This window comes from Misgurnus anguillicaudatus, chromosome 2 (genome assembly GCF_027580225.2).
Source record: "Misgurnus anguillicaudatus chromosome 2, ASM2758022v2, whole genome shotgun sequence".
NCBI classification, from domain to species: domain Eukaryota; kingdom Metazoa; phylum Chordata; class Actinopteri; order Cypriniformes; family Cobitidae; genus Misgurnus; species Misgurnus anguillicaudatus.
The window spans coordinates 36,693,138-36,710,130 of record NC_073338.2 but is presented as its reverse complement, the minus strand read 5'-3'; the positions used below and the strand labels follow the sequence as shown (position 1 = coordinate 36,710,130).

The window sequence follows — 16,993 nt, the reverse complement described above, 5'->3', positions numbered from 1 at the left end:
TATATACTGTAATATATTAATTTCTCTCTCTCTGCCCGTTTTGTTTTTCTCCTTCAGGCTCCACTACTGAAAATGGCGTCAGTTCCTCAAGTGTGCTCGACAAACCCTCCTCCCACAGTGACCCGACCAATAGCAGCAGAGGGTTACTGGACTCATGCACTTCTCCCACTCGCTTCAAGCAGGAGTGTGACTCTCAAGCGGCCGGCTCTTCAGCCACACCCTCTTTCTCATCCGCTTCCTCGTCCTCTTCTTCTTCCTCCTCTCCGGCGGCGCAAAGACCGAGTCAGTCCACCCAAGCACCGCGTGAAGGGAGCAAGACACATGTCTTTCCCAGGACGGCTGTGCTCTCCCGTGCGGCCTATGCCCTGCTGGCTCCTGAAGCATTGGGTCAGCCCAGTTCAGCGTCTCTGTTACCCCATGCTGACGTGGCTTGGAGCAGCCCTCTCAGACCGCCTGTTCCTCACGGCCTAGGCGGAGCAGAGCAGTCCCTGTATTATCGGCAGTGGACCACAGCTAGGCAGCACCATGCAGACTATGAAGGGCCTGCCGTGCTGCATCCCAGACGACTGCTGCTGAGCGGACCACCACAGGTAAGGAATAGTGTCACCCTTAAAGGATTAGTCCACTTTTTTAGAAAAAATCTAGATAATTTACTCATCACCATGTCATCCAAAATGTTGATGTCTTTCCTTGTTCAGTCGAGAAGAAATTATGTTTTTTTAAGGAAAACATTCCAGGATTTTTCTCATTTTAATGGACCCCAACACATAACTGTTTTAAAGCAGTTTAAAATTGCAGTTTTAAAGGACTCTAAACGATCCCAAACGAGGCATAAGGATCTTGTCTAGCCAAAACGATTGACATTTTTGGCAAGAAAATAAAAATATGCACTTTTAAATCACAACTTATCGTCTTCCTCCGTTCGTGTGACGAGCCAGCACAACCTCACATAATTGCGTAATGCTGTGGAAAGGTCACGTGTAACATATATGAAACGCACGTTTTTGGACCATTTTTAACAATAAACTGACACAAAGACATTAATTAGTATCATTCGACAATACAACAACGTCGGAACGGTCCTCTGTTTCCACACTTGTAAACACTGGGGCGTAGTTTTGCATATGTCATCCGTGACCTCTTGACGTGAAGACGTATTACGTGAGGTCACGCTGGCGTGTCACATGACTGGAGGAAGACGAGCAGTTGTGGTTTAAAAGTGCATATTTTTTATTTTTCTTGCCAAAAATGACAATAATTTCGCTAGAAATTAGAGTCCTTTGTAACTGCATTAAAACTGTTAAGTGTTGGGGTTCATTAAAGTCCATTAAAATGAGAAAAATCCTGGAATGTTTTTCTCAAAAAACATAATTTCTTCTCGAATGAACAAAGAAAGACATCAACATTTTGGATGATATTGTGGTGAGATTTTTTTTAAGAAAATGGAATAATCCTTTAAATGTTGAATAATAAAATTTGTAGTTGTTTGTAATTATAGCTAAAACTGCATGGTTTGCTTAGAATATATGTGATTTTATGAACTTACAGTAAGGGTGACTGAGTACCACTGTCTGGCAAAAATTACTGGCCAATAAGGGAAAAATGACTGTGATTGGTCCTTCCAGAGCAGCACGGTGGAAAGTAGCATAAACCATGTGACCACACTTATTACTTTTAACTTTGCTAAGAAACATTGCAATGCAAAGTAAAGTTTAAATAGCCCCACCCATTATCAGAAATCCATGTTTAACACTACCTGCCATTTTATCTGCTTATATTTGTGCTTTGTGTCTCATTGGCCTCTGTTACAGGTGGGAAAAACTGGCGCGTATCTGCAGTTTCTGCGGATTTTGTTTCGCATGCTGATCCGTCTGCTGGAGGTGGATGTGTATGATGAAGAAGAGCTGGATGAGGGTGAGGAAGAGTGGACAGTTTTAAAGGCATAGTTTGCCAAAAAATGAAAATTCTGTCATCATCTCATTTATTCCTCATGTTGTTTTAAACCTGTATGGATTTCTTTTTTCTGATGAACACAAAAGAAGATATTTTGATAAATGATGGTAGGCACACAGCTAACCATTGACTTCCATAGTAGGAAAACAAATATTATGGAAGTATTGTGATAGACAATGATGAAAATATTTTAATAAATGATGGTAAGCACACAGTTGACAGTACCCACTGAATTCCATGGTATTTGTTTTTCCTACTATGGAAGTCAGTGGTTACCATCAGATGTGTGCTTACCATCATTTATCAAAATATCTTCTTTTGTGTTTATCAGAATAAAGGTTTAGAACAACATGAGGATGAGAAAAAGATTTTTTGTGTGAACTATCCCTTTTATTAAATGCTTTATTGTATGCTTTTATTAATTACCTCATATTTTATTCTTTAGATGTGCCTGATACCTCAAAAGATCCTCCTGCCAGTGGACCGCAGTGGCCCGATGTTGAGGACATCCGTAAAATGCGATTCGACCTTTATCCTCGTGACTATAAGTTCAGTCATGCAAGCCCTGTGTATACAGAGAGGACACCAAAGACACTGAATGGTAATATCTGGTTATTTGTCATCAATATTAGATTGTAAAAGGCTATTTGTTGTATAACTATGTATGTGTTTGTTTGCATCTGTGCGTGATACACACAGGAGTGAAAATAGAGAGGTTAGAGACAGAAGAGGAGACACCGAAGAGAAACACAGTGTCGGTCAGGCTTAGCATGTTTGCGGCCCATAATGCATTTCATCACTGTGAGCAGTGTCATCATTACAGTGAGCCACCTCCTGCTACTCAGGTGAGGACATTTGTGGATCGATCATGTTATGGTACAGGACATTTCTCAGCAAATAATACATTCTGACTACAGAAATGGATGATCTGAAAACATTAGCTTAGCCTTTCTACATTTACCATAAAGTGACAAATCAATCGTTTGGTAAACCACGTTTTTGAAAAATTATTAAAAACATACTAAAGTGTTTTCATGGCACCAAGTAACATCATTTTGTAAAGTTAAGGCTCTTACAGTGTAATTTGTCAAAGCATATTTATGACTTCAAATTCTATACATTTTTACAAGCATCATCTGAATTAGTAGCACACATCTAAAGATGCAATCCAAAGGCTGTGTGTGTAAATATCAAAAGTATGCTGCTGTTGTAAGTTGTTTTTTTGTGTGTTTTTGGGTGTAGCTGTCTGAATGTACCTTCCATGCCTTCACGTTCTGCTCATCCATGCTGGGAGAGGAAGTCCAGCTGCACTTTATCATCCCCAAAACCAAAGAGCATCATTTTGTCTTCAGTCAGCAGGGCAGTCACCTGGAGAGCATGCGACTCCCATTGCTCTCTGATAAGGTGAGCCACCAAAGTTTGCTTCACCTCAATCAACTGTATAGGATTTAGATTAGGATCTGTCATAGGATCATACACATTGAGAGCTGGTTCATGTGATTGCTTTAGCTGTGTTACATTTTGCCCAGTACTGTGTGCGAGATTAAAAAGATTACAAATGTTGAATGGGATAGTTTTTTTTTTTTTTGAAAATATGCTCATTTTCCAGCTCCCCTAAAGTTAAACATTTGATTTTTACCATTTTGGAATCCATTCAGCTGATCTCCAGGTCTGGCGATACCACTTCTAGCATAGCTTAGCATAATCTATTGAATGTGATTATAAATCCAATGATATCACGCAGTGCACGAAAGTAGTCCCCTGCTATTGAAAGTAACCAAGGGGACTATTTTTGGCTGCTGCGTAATATCATTGCGCCTCCTGCAGCCATGGTACGGCAGTAAAGTCCTTGATTATTACTCCAGAATGAGAGTATAGTTCCTAGCCATATCTGCCTAGAAAATCGCAACTTTTAATTTTCTGTCGGTCTTACCCCGCGTTCAGACAGCCTCTTTCAATGAGGCGTGTTTAAATCTGGTTGTCATAAACAAATGGGTACTTCCCACTTCAGTAAATGACGATAGATGGATGACGTGAACTCCACTGCTTCATTCTTATTGGTAGTCGCTCCCGAAATTTGCATAAAGTTAAACTTTTCTTAACTTTCTCGCGTCGCTGGACACGCCCATACTGTCGCCAACGGTCACTTTCGCTCGTGTCGCCGGAAGTCGCCAGGTTTCTATTGAAATGAATGAGATCGCGTCGCTCTGCTACTGCTGGTCGCTGGCTGTCTGAATGGGGCGTTAGTACACAATGTAACTACAGAAGAGTCAAGTTTTAAATAGGAAAAATAATGAAACACTTTGGTTATATTTGAGTGCGATGCTAATGGTCTAATCAGATTCAATGGATTATGCTAAGCTATGCTAAAAGTGGTAGGACCAGACCCGGAGATCAGCTGAGTGGATTCCAAAACAGTAAAAATCAAATGTTTAACTCTAGGGGAGCTGGAAAATTAGCATATTTTCAAAAAAAGTAGAATGTCCCTTTAAAGGTGCACTGTGTAACTTTTAGACAGATCTCTTGACAGAAATGCAAAATACTATACATAACTAAATTATCAGTGGTGTATAAAGACCTTAAAAAATTAACTGTTTTTATTACCTTAGAATGAGCCGTTTTTTCTACATACACCCTTACATGGAAGTCGCTATTTCGTGTCGCCATGTTTTTACAGTAACCCTAAACAGACAAACTGCTCTATAGAGCGCGTTTCGTCACTACGTTGTGTCAGACGATGACACGTTTGTCTTGTGGTCACATATTTTTTCTACAAATAGGGCAAAATAAATAGGGTTATAAAGTCTCCTTCTGAATATCATTATCACAAATATTGAAAAAAAGGTTAAAAATTGACCATGTTGCTCTGTTTATTAACCCAGGAGTCTGGCATGTTGAAAAGTCCCATCTTCACCCCCACCACGGGTCGTCAAGAGCACGGTCTTCTCAACATCTACCACGCCATGGAGGGAGCCGAGCATCTGCACATCCTGGTAGTTAAGCAGTATGAATTGCCTCTCTACAGGAAATACTGGCCCAACCACATCCTTCTGGTGCTGCCTGCTATGTTCAACAACTCGGGTGTTGGTGAGTTATGGCAGAAAATCAAAATCAACTTTATTTGACAAGTGTGCACACATGTAAAGAATTAGTTGTGGTTTTAGGTGTAGTTTAGTGTACTTACATAACATATAATATGTACATTAATACAAGAAATAGAAGAATTTAAATAAGTAGAATTAATAATAGATATTAAACTGTGCATGTTGTACATTTACAACTGTAAAAAAGGTTGGAGGCATTATAGTTTTTTTTTTTTATATGCAATTTGGAATATTGAGACAGGGATGTAGACATTATATTGTGATGACACAAAAGTCAAGTCCATTCAGAGCATAATAAAATAATAAAATAACTACAAAACCAATTTATTCAGGAATTCTCGTTTTACCTGTCTATTATACTGTATATCTAAATATAACTAGATATTCAGCACTATATAGTATAAACCATTAAAAAAAACATATTGATTAACCACTATTCTAAATATTAAGGGTTAAATAGCCCCACATTGTTTTTGGTTGCTTTATCCCTGCTTTTTAGGGATTTCCCAAGCAATTTTTTATTTCAGTTGGACTGAAACAGGGTTCATGTTTCCTTATAAATGTCTGTTTTAAAGGTGCAGTGTGTAAATTTTAGTGGCATCTAGTGGTGAGGTTGCGAACTGCAACCAACAGCTAAGTCCACTGCTCATCTATCGCTTTTGAAACATATAGAAAAGCTACGGTAGCCGCCACCGGACAAACATGTCATCTTTGGAGACAACTTAGTAAAAAAGTTTGTCAATTAAGGGCTTCTGTATGAACATGGCGGCACAAAATGGTGGCTTCCATGTAAGGGGACCCCCGTGTATGTAGATAAAACGTCTCATTCTAAGGTAATAAACACATACTGTTCATTATGAAAGGTCTTTATACACCACTGATAATATAGTTTTGTATATTATTTTGCATTTCTGTCAAGAGATCCTTCTAAAAATTACACACTGCACCTTTAATAAATCAAAAAGAAAATAGTTCCTTGATGGCTTATTTTTACGCGTTGCATTTTAGGGGCGGCTCGCTTCATGATCAAGGAGCTGTCCTACCACAACCTGGAGCTGGAGAGGAACCGGCAGGAGGAGCAGGGTGTCAAACGCCAGGACGTCTGGCCCTTTATCATCATGATGGATGATTCATGCGTCCTATGGAACGCCCATCAACCTGGACCTGAAGGCATGAGGTAGGTGATAAAGGATGGCATTGATTTGGTCTTTTGCATAATCGAAATGTCTTTATTCGCTAACATCCATCTCTCTGTTTCTCAGTGAGATGATGAATGTGTCACTGAAGAGCGTCTTACAGCATTTGGAGGCCACTCCAAAGATCTCGCTGTATGCCATGTGCGGCCTGCAGAAGTGGAGCAGTAGTTTGGTTTCTCGACCTCACGGGACGTCTTTCTCTCGTTGTCACCTCCATGACCTCATCATGCTGAATGTTGACCTCACCCAGAATGTTCAGTATGACCTAAACCGGTGAGAAGAAAACCCTAGTTTGTGTCTGTTACCATGTAACAAAGTGTTTGATGAGTTTGTCATTATCAAGGAAAAGTTATTTATTATGTGTGTGTGTGTGTTAGGTTCACGTGTGAAGAGGTGGACTTTAACCTGAGGGCAAACAGCAGTGGTCTTCTGTTGTGTCGTTTCAATCACTTCAGCATCATGAAGAAACACATCCCCATAGGAGGACATAGAAACTTCCATATCAAGCCCAAACTTATGGTGAGCTTCATAGCAAGTGCAGTTACACTGTGTATTCACTAGTAGGAGCTACTGGACCAGTCATTTCAATTAAATGCAGAAAAGCGGCAACAACATAAACAAACTGCTTTTTCAGGTAGACTTGAGCAAAGAATCAATAACAACAGAGTCGTTCAGATTAGTTTATTTCTGATAACAAGCAAAATAAATAATAAGTAGATTACTTTAGTTCAAATCATAACTACAGTGTATTAACTACTACACTGAGCTAACGTTACTGTATAAAGTTAATGTATACAATGTGTGTTCTTGCCCGACTGCCAAGCATTGGATACAGTGATGATTCATTCTCGCCAACTTCCCTCGTCTTTAGGAAACTAATTTTTATTTTCGACATACTCTGTATTTGTTCCAGAGGTCAGTTTAGCCACTACCAGACCGATAAACAAACTCAGACCGGACGTTAACCGTGTAACCGTGGCTAGGTGTATGCCTCCAATGAAATTATCTATAGCTGCAACCTTGAGATCTTCATAATGGGGGAGGAAACTCCAAAATGGGGGAGTACTTCCTCCCACTGACAGATAGACACACCTCAATTGTAACCTTAAACGGCCCCTTTGGGGGTACCGCACACTTTTGGAGATAAAGATAATGCTGCATTTTGGGTCCGAAACTTGAACATTTTTAAAGGGGACACGTCACAAGACATTTCTAAGATGTCAAATAAATGTTTTGTTGTCCTCAGAGTACATATGTGAAGTTCTAGCTCTAAATTTCATATAGATCATTTATTTTAACATGTTAAAATTGTCACTTTGTAGGTGTGAGCAAAAATGTGCCATTAAAATGCAACATAGCTGATCTCTGATCTTAATGGCAGTGCGATTGCTGGATAGTACAGAATAAGGGCCGGTATTATCCCCTTCTGACATCACAGGGGAGCCAAATTACCTATTTTTTCCACATGCTTGCAGAGAATTGTTTACCAAAACTGTCACTGGGTTGATCTTATTACATTTTTTTAGGTTGATAGTAGCACTGGGGACCCAATTATAGCACTTAAACATGGAAAAAGTCTGATTTTATGATATGTCCCCTCAAAGACAATGCGCTTAGGATACTGACTTAAATGAACAAAAAAAATCAATGTTTGTAAAAGTGGTGAATTAAAAATAAATATAATGTTGGAAATTACTTTATTTTATTATAATAAGCATAACTTAACATAATGAACAAACAACATAGGCCTTAAAAAATCATACTCTACATTCTTATTAGCTTAATAGCATTTGACTCAAGGGTAAATTTTTTTGAAATTGAGATTTATATATAATCTGAAAGCTGAGATGCAACTATCTGAGATGCATAGGCTTTGGCTGAGATGCAACTATCTGAACATCTGTACTCTTGAGAGTACAAAAAATCTAAGAAAATTGCCTTTAACTCTTTCCCCGGCAGCAGCTTTTAAAAAAAGTTGCCAGCCAGCGCCTGCATTTTTTATGCTTTTCACAAAAGTTTAATGCCTTTCAGAATTTTTTTTTCTTTAGGCTAAATATATAAACACACACGTGCTTATTATGACTGGTCCAGGATCACATATGTCCATACTGTATAAAAAAATATATGAAGTACATATCAAACTTTTTAATAACAATGCAACCATAAATAATTAAGATACAACTAATAATTTCTATAAATGCCATATTCCTGCCACATTTTAAATTCTGAAACAGAAATTTAGAGAGACGTTGCATTGGGGAAAATGTTAGATGCACTGTAGTCTGTGTACAGTTTTTGTTATCTGCATAATGCGACTCTGAATCTTGCATTGTTTATAAACACTCATTCCCTTGTTCTTGTTCCACAGAGGATTGAGACCCCTGTGCACGTAAGTGCATCTCAGTACGTCTGCGCTCCGGACAGTGAACAGACGCTACTGTCTGCTCCTGCTCAACTCCTGCTGGAGAAGTTTTTGCAGAACTGCAGCCATCGTCTCTTTCCTCTGGCTCTCTGTAACAGCTCAAACCCAGTGTTGTCTATCGACAGCTATCTCAGTCTCGGCCCAGAGGTAATTCCCACTCTTTATTGAGGAATAAAAGAAATTTTCACCAAAAAAATCTGTCAAAGGGCGGTACCCTTTTAACTCATTCCCTGCCAGCCTTTTTTTGAAAAGTTGCACGCCAACATGGAAATGCCTTCCAGGAAAATTTTCTTCTAAAAATATATAAACATACAAATATTTTAAATGAAAGAACAGACCCTCTGCTTACAAACAAACAATAAACAAACAAGCAAAACAGGAAAAAAAAACATTTCATCCTATGTATATTTTTTTCTCTTATAAACTCTTAAATATGTGTATTTTTCTTCAAAAATACAAATTCTTTTGGGAAAAAAAAAAGAAATAATTGCATTTTTGTATAGGAATTTTGTTAGAGATCAGATTTAGAACCATTACAAAAACATACACAAAGTATAAAAAGTAATAAATCATTTTTCCTTCAGTTTTGTTATAAATTGGGTAAGTGCGCAATCTAGTGGATAAGCACGGTATTACAGATAACTATAAAAACTTATCAGAAACACGTTTTTGCAAATATTCTCTCTTAATTGACGAGATAACTCATCAATGGCGGGGGAAGACTTAAAATTGACATTTTTGTACCTAAAGGGTGCATATTGGTACCTCAAAAGTCCCAAATCTATACATGTCTGTCTCTAAATGCTAGATATTACCCTTTTCAAAGGGTACCATCCTAGTGACAGCTTTTGAACCTTTCTTTCTGGGAGTGTATGGTAGAAAGATTTTAAGATGCGGTCAGTATTAATTTACATTTATGATCTGGGTTTTATCCAAAATAACTTACTTAGTATCTGTGTTCCTTGGAATTGAACCTATGAGCTTTGCCGTGAATGCAATGCTGTACCTATGTATGTAAATGTATTTGTGTGTTAATCACTGTTGTTTATGTGTTTATAGATTCAGGTATGTTACGTCAGCTCTCGGCCTCACTCGGTGAATGTGGATCATCAGGGACTTGTCTTCAGCGGGTTATTGCTTTACTTGTGTGACTCCTTTGTAGTTTCAAACCTCCTAAAAAAGTTCAACTTTCTGAAAGGTGAGGCCACTTATAATTGTATAGTAACACTTTTATGAATTGATTCAATGTAAATATAACATTTTCTCTCTGCTTTCGATCTTGCAGGCGCCACATTGTGCGTCATCTGTCAGGACCGGAGCTCTTTGCGTCAGACAATTGTTCGTTTGGAGCTAGAGGACGAATGGCAGTTTCGACTGCGAGATGAATTTCAGACGGCCAACTGCAGTGAGGATCGGCCACTTTACTTTCTTACTGGACGCCACATTTAGTCATCTACATCCGAATTCACATCTCCATTTCCCTCGACTGTCATTTAATTGAAGAAACAATGTTTTCCTGACATCAAGATTAGGATGCGAGAATTTACTGGGACTGAGCTTTTCGCCACTCGCAACATGGCCTCGCCACTCGGCTCTACCTCGGATGTTGGACACATGCCTTGTGTGTTCGCCTTTTTTACATTTTTGGAAAATCTTTGATGACTTTGTTGGAGATTTACGCAAGGACGACTTCTGAATGATTGTAAATGTTCCTATATGTTCTTACGGACATATATATAATCTCAGGGTTTTTTGTCGTAAGACAAAAAAGGACTATTGCTATTCCTTCTCTATCGCCTACTTTATGTATAATTGTTTTCTTTTTGCCCTCCACCAAAGACTTTAAATTCAAGGGCGAAGATCTTCTGTATTCTTTTATCTTGCCAAAGATATCAACCGACGTAATCAAAAATACTCATTACGTTCTCTTGAGAGTCGTCAGCTCATCCGTTTCAAAGTTCGATTGCTGATTACTACATCCTCACATGAAACAAGAGTCATTTTATGACCTTCTCATTCCCAGACGTGTGCTTATGTTGATTGTAATGCTCATTGGTACTACTGATGGCCTAAAAACCTCTCTGGTTTGATTTGAATCTGATTGCTGGTCTCCCAGCTTGAAAAGCCCATCAAAACCACTGTAAAATACCAAACCAGACCACTGGTACACTGGTTTAAGCTGTTTCTAACAGCAGGGATGTGGCTGATGGTTTTATTTACAGTGTTTTTACCCATTTATTCAACATCTACTCATCATTATATTTTGCTAAAACATTCCTTATTTTGAAGTAGCTGGGAATGTTTGGAGTTGCACACCATAAATGCCTTAAGTTGTATGACCCTGATGACATCACAATCCCAGACTCCACTCCATCAGTGTTAGATGAAAGCCAAATGCTCGATTTATCAGACTTTCAAAGAAACTATAAATGTTTGGGGTTGGTTTATGAAAGGGAATATCTTTAGGTGTTAAGAACTTTATGGATGTTTAAAGAAAAGCTTTGTTTACATTTTAAGAAATCCCGATATTAATATATTTCACAGATATTTTTGTCACTTTGGATTCTGGCTAGTTTTACAGAAAAGTCACTTTGAGCCATACGTGTCACGGATAACCTGTGTCCTTTTCTTTATTCCACGGCACAAAGAATCTACCTAAGATTTTGGATTTTAAGGACGCTTTAGTTTCAGGTGATTTATTTAAAGTGAGAAAAAAATGCATCCCTTTTTTGAGGGAGTTTTCTTATTTATTGAAGATTAGCTTCACGGGCCGATAATCATTTAAACAATCTTGAATGCTTAGCTAGGTGAGTCTTTAAAAGCTTTGCACACGACCATTAAATCTATAGATGTTGTATTACAAATGTAGTAATGCAAATACAAAAAATCTTAACAGCTATGTGGTTTATATATGGCAGTATTGTTTTAAATAAAATGCGGCCCTATATTGATATTGATTGTAATGAAGAAAGCCAAATGCCCACTTGACAACCTTAAGAATGTGTCTCATTTGTAGATAAATTATGCAATTTGCTTCTCACAATCTTTGCCTCTTTTCTGTCAGCTGTGAATAGTCTCGATGTATGTAGCACCGAAGCATTTGAAAACGTCTACCTCATGATCTACTGGCTTTGGTTTAGTAAACATGAAAACATGTTCTTCTTGTTATGGAGATAAATGAATGTAATAAAAAGTGTTATCAACAACTGAATTTGTGACTCTCAGACACATAACTTACTAACATTTCAGAAATTTCCATATGACGTTTGAAATGCATTGTATAAATATTACTGATCACCAGATTAAACATGCACTGTAAAAAATTGCTGCAATTATGCAGCTTGTTGCCAGTAACTTACTGTAGAAGATAAAGACTGAAAATGTTTCATGATGTTCATTTAACTTTGAACAAACTGTTGCCGATAAATAACATAAATGTAAAATCTACAGTAAGTTACTGGCAGCTAGTTGCCAGTAATACCCAGTAATATTGTAATTTCTACAAATTTCTACTTTTTGCAGAGGCGGGCGGTGACTACTTTTTTCGAGGGCGTTCGATGCGAAGTTCGTCACAACATGTATGTAGCCCATCATGCGTGTGGTTCCTTTTTTCAAAATATGTGTTCTGTGCATCTAGAGATCGTGTGTGTATCACGTGTCATGTCAAAAAAAGGGCCTGCTGCAGACGCATCTAAAGGGTTTATGATGAAAGAGACGCTAGCGTTTGCCAGATACTCGCATAATCTCATGCGTAATCAGAGTTTACTTTAAAGGGAGTGTCTTGCGTGTTTTCTGAATGTGAGCGTTTCTCATAAATGGGTTTAAAGCGTGTGCAGCAGGCACTTATTTTGACAAAGCACGTGATGCACACAGGATCTCTCGACGCACAGAACACATAGGCTATTTTGAAAAAAATGAACCACACACACAACACTCCGAACACTTATTTTGAATTAGCGCCCCTCGGATGAGCAGTCACGAGCCGCCACTGACTTTTTGAGAACTATAGCTAAAAAGTAGGCTACAGAATCTGATGCTTTGGTGCATCGCTCACAATCAAAATAGAAAATAAACTCGCTAACATTTTTGTGCAAGCCAGATAAAAATGATGCATGCAAAGCATTGTTTACTACTAATAAAGTCAAACTACATCTATATTACATCCATAATAGTAGCGCTGCTCCCTATACGCAGAGTACGCAGTCTGCGTAGGGCACCAACTTCCTGCTAGAGGCACCATCTCGGTTGCTCAGAAAATAAAAACATTTCATTCTCTATAAACGGTTTCAGCAAAACACTCTAAAAACAAACAGTGCTATATAGCACCAAAAGTGGTTCTTTGCTCATAATCATAGAAGAACCATTTTTAGTGCCATATGCGGGCCATATAGCACCACATATGGTTCTAGATAGCACTATGTGGTTCTACACAGGTGCTTCACCGGTGCTATATGTGACACTAAAAACGGTTGTTCTATGATTAGGGGCAAAGAACCACAAACAAGGCTTTCGTGGAAAACCATAACTTCCGGTGAACTCCGCTAAGAATAAATAACAACAAAGTCATTTTAAAGTAGTTTATTATATAACAAGCAAAATAAACAACACATAGATTAGCCTACCTAGGAAACCAAAACATTTGTTATTTTTGACAGGGTATTTGTTCAACGGTTCAGTTAAGCAACTAGTCAGACCATTAAACAAACAGAAACAGGAAGTAAAATTCCAACAGACCCATAATCGCGTTTCAAAAATCCGATGGTTCACCACTAGGGGGAGTTGATCACAAATGACCAGTGTCTATGGGTGAACTCGGGTCAGTTGTATTATGCAAGTTCAAAAACATTCATCCTTCTGACTTATAACACTACAATTTTGTCTACTTTTTTGCTTATAGACAGATTTAATGACAATCTTTAATATGCATCTTTAAAAGGGGAGGTAGTTTTAATGATTTGTTTGCCCTAAATAAAACTAAAACTTTTAATTATGTCTTAATTAAGTTAAATTATTTTTTAACATATTTTAAAACAAATCTCGCTATTATTTTGTAAAAAAAAAGTGTGAAATGTTCAAGTACACCTTTGGACAGATCTGCTTTTACACTATTTTGACCAGCAGGTATCGCCAGCGTGTGTGGTGTTTTGAACGCTTTGAAAAACTGAATTAATTTTCCAAGCAATTGGTTCAATTGATTCGAAGCTTCGAAAAGTTTCGTTTCTCCCATGACGCGACGCGTCAAACACCTGTATTATTGAGAACATAACCATACATACCAACTTTTGCTTTTATTAAAAGACATATTATGTTTTCCTAAAGCTGACTTTTAATTTACTTACAAGAAAGACATTTAGTAATTCTCCAAAATTGCTTGAATTTATAATGACATGTAAGATTAGCTTTGTCACATTAGCTAAAGTCTATTAGCTACACAGGTACAAATGCAGAAATATAGACTTAGGCTATAATATATAATTGCATATTTGTATGATTTAGTTTCTGTTGCTGTCAAAATACAATTATAAATGATAACAATAGCATTTTAATAATGTTTTATTTTCACACATTCTAGTTGTGTGTGATTTTGTTGTTGTTTTAAAGGGGGCAGTACAGTAAAAGTCAACTTAGGGCACCCATTTGGCCAGCAGCGGCCCTGCGCACATGTGTGACCCTGCCTGTGAAAACCCAGCTAAAGTCATTATTTTGTGAATGACAATTTTTGATAAAATCATCCCAATACTACATAATGTGAAGAACATTCTGTGAAAATTTACTCTTGATATATTTACGATTTTCTGAGTAAGGTCAGGTCAAAGATTGAAATTAATGTGAAATCAGTGTCTGAAATTTTTGAAGACTTTGATGCTAATTTCAAAATGAATTACATTTTTAATTAAAACAAAATTGTACATATAACAAATTGTACAAATTGTGTTATCTAAAAATGGACTTCAACATTTTAACAAAAATAATAACCTTAAAATATCACAATACACTTTAATAGTTAATAATAATACAAATCCAGATTGTGTGACATTTATCAACAATGTCACTGTGAACTGTTAGACTGTCAGGATGTTTTATAATGTTTGGTGTTTTGTAAACCCTCACTTATCAAAGTTTAAACTTTATACACAGTCACCTATGTCCTGTTTTATTTGACTCTGTATAAAATCACACCACAGAATTGTAATGCACTTTAACCCTAGTAAACCAGTCTGACACACAGCCAGGTTATTAAGTTAGTTTATTGAGATAACCTCACGAGTTTTACCTTCCATGGAGTGTCTTATACTTTTTGGATGGAGCTGCTGAAAAATGTGATAGTCAGTGTTTGATGCATTTATAGATCCTATTACAGTCAGAAGAGCACAAATTTATACAGTTAAGTACATATAATAGGGGCGGTTTACCGGACAGGGATTAGCTTAAGCCAGGCTAGGCCTTAGTTTCATTAGGAAATTTAACTAGTTTTAACAAACATGCCTTACTAAAAACATAACTTGTGGGCATTTTAAGGCAAAACAAAGGGCACTGATGTATTTTAAGATATGTTTTCATTTTTACAATAACGGTAGGAAAACGGTAGGAAAAAACATCAAAAAAGTATAGGATAGTGATATATATTGAAGCACAATGGGGCATCATTTATAAAACATGTGCATGCACAAATTTGATCGTAGTGTGCGACTGTGCATGCGCAAAAATCCACGGCAACATTCATATAAAAACGTCTTTGATGTTGTGCTTAGTGTCAGGGTCTGAGCAGACGTACGCACTTTTGCTTGTCTGAGTGCTGCAGGTAAGCCATTCTTGCCGCTCGGAAAGGATTTGGACATTGACAGGTGCTCTTTAATATGTCAATCTGATTAATTAGGCATCGTTTAAATGCAGAAATCTGACAGTGTTTAACTGCGCACAATTTCAAGATCCTTTGCGATTTATAGGCTACATTGCACATCTGAAAGAGAGGCTATGAATACACATACACGCTTTTAAAAAATGATCGTAAGATTAAATTTAGGATGGTTCCTAGTACACAGCATTTTATAAATGAGGCCCATGATATTACTATTTGATACTAGGGCTACGCATCATCACAATATTGATGTACCATTAAGGGTTTTTTACATAGAGAAAAGTCTAATAAGATATGGTAAAATCACCTGACCTGTACGGTAGCACTATGATACATTTTGGTAATTTTTGATAGTACTACAATGTATAAAATCACACTGAGGTTAACCAACCTTGAAAGACTGCACAAACATAATCTCATTTTTACTTTGATGTGAGAATGTTACACTAATTTCTTTGATAACTTCATCTCCATTCCATCTGGTTTCTGATTTATAATGAGATAATAATGATGCAGATTGCTAGATGTGCTACAATCTGGATGAATTTTTTTAGAAAAAAGACAAACTATGGAAGGATAGACAAATTCTGCCAAATAAATCAACAAATGTTTGTGTTTGCAGCTTTTGGAGCTGAGCCTGTTAATGACTATATCAGGGTGAAGTCCAATTTCATCAGCATTTATCTAAATAGGTGTTATCTAGATTTTATACTTAAATGCAGTAGTTCATGTTAAATAGCAGTAATATAATTCGTATCTTGGTTATTGTTCATCTCTAGATATACTAATTTATTTATTACATAATTGTCATATATCTACTTTAACTATCACTTCTATGACATCACTTATCATAAGATTCCTAATGATGGAGCCCATTCGTCATTCCTTATTTTTACAATATATCTGGAATCTTCATCAGCTCGCTGAGTACTGTGGATTGTTTCTGAGTTTGTTTTTTTTTCCATTTTGCCCTCTTGGGATATTTTTTGTTGTTTTCAGCCCTGCTGGCTGCTTTTTGTGTTGGTATCATAACTTGATGTTTTGGCTTATTTGGAATATATTTATTATTTCAAACTGGCCAAATTATTATTGCATGGTTCTCTTTCAAAATCTGTTACCCCTGATAACAACCAATAATATTGCTAAGAAGATGAGGATATTGTCACTTAGTGTGAATGGAAAATATCTCTGTTTTTACTACAACTATTGGCACTAGGGTAAATAGTAGGCTATCTATTGCTATTTGCACTTAATGTAAATAGACCATTTGCGCGTTTGCAAACAGATATGACGTATGTTGTGGGCCCAACTGGTGGCAGAAAGTGACAGCTCTGCAGTAGTAGTGTTTTAGCATTAAATTGTGTTGTTATTGATCCGGTGTTTCCCTTTATGTAATGTTTCTTAGCGTTTTCATCACCCTATGTTTATTTTTTAGATAAACGCAATACTCTCATGTATT

General features: G+C 37.2%; 1 protein-coding gene across 2 annotated transcripts in view; it reads left to right on the top strand.

Annotated features, from left to right (window-relative positions):
• Window positions 1-11,886, top strand: part of greb1l (GREB1 like retinoic acid receptor coactivator) — a 61,246-nt gene extending 49,360 nt beyond the window's left edge. For both annotated transcript variants that reach the window (XM_055203036.2, XM_055203035.2), the window contains exons 23-34: window positions 58-590; window positions 1,812-1,914; window positions 2,399-2,554; window positions 2,653-2,798; window positions 3,196-3,357; window positions 4,836-5,040; window positions 6,066-6,234; window positions 6,320-6,526; window positions 6,631-6,772; window positions 8,622-8,822; window positions 9,735-9,873; window positions 9,961-11,886. In XM_055203036.2, coding sequence (XP_055059011.2) covers window positions 58-590; window positions 1,812-1,914; window positions 2,399-2,554; window positions 2,653-2,798; window positions 3,196-3,357; window positions 4,836-5,040; window positions 6,066-6,234; window positions 6,320-6,526; window positions 6,631-6,772; window positions 8,622-8,822; window positions 9,735-9,873; window positions 9,961-10,124 — 2,327 coding nt within the window. In that variant the 3' untranslated portion in view covers window positions 10,125-11,886. The remainder of the gene's footprint in view (window positions 1-57; window positions 591-1,811; window positions 1,915-2,398; window positions 2,555-2,652; window positions 2,799-3,195; window positions 3,358-4,835; window positions 5,041-6,065; window positions 6,235-6,319; window positions 6,527-6,630; window positions 6,773-8,621; window positions 8,823-9,734; window positions 9,874-9,960) is intronic.
• The last annotated feature ends 5,107 nt before the right edge of the window (window positions 11,887-16,993 follow it).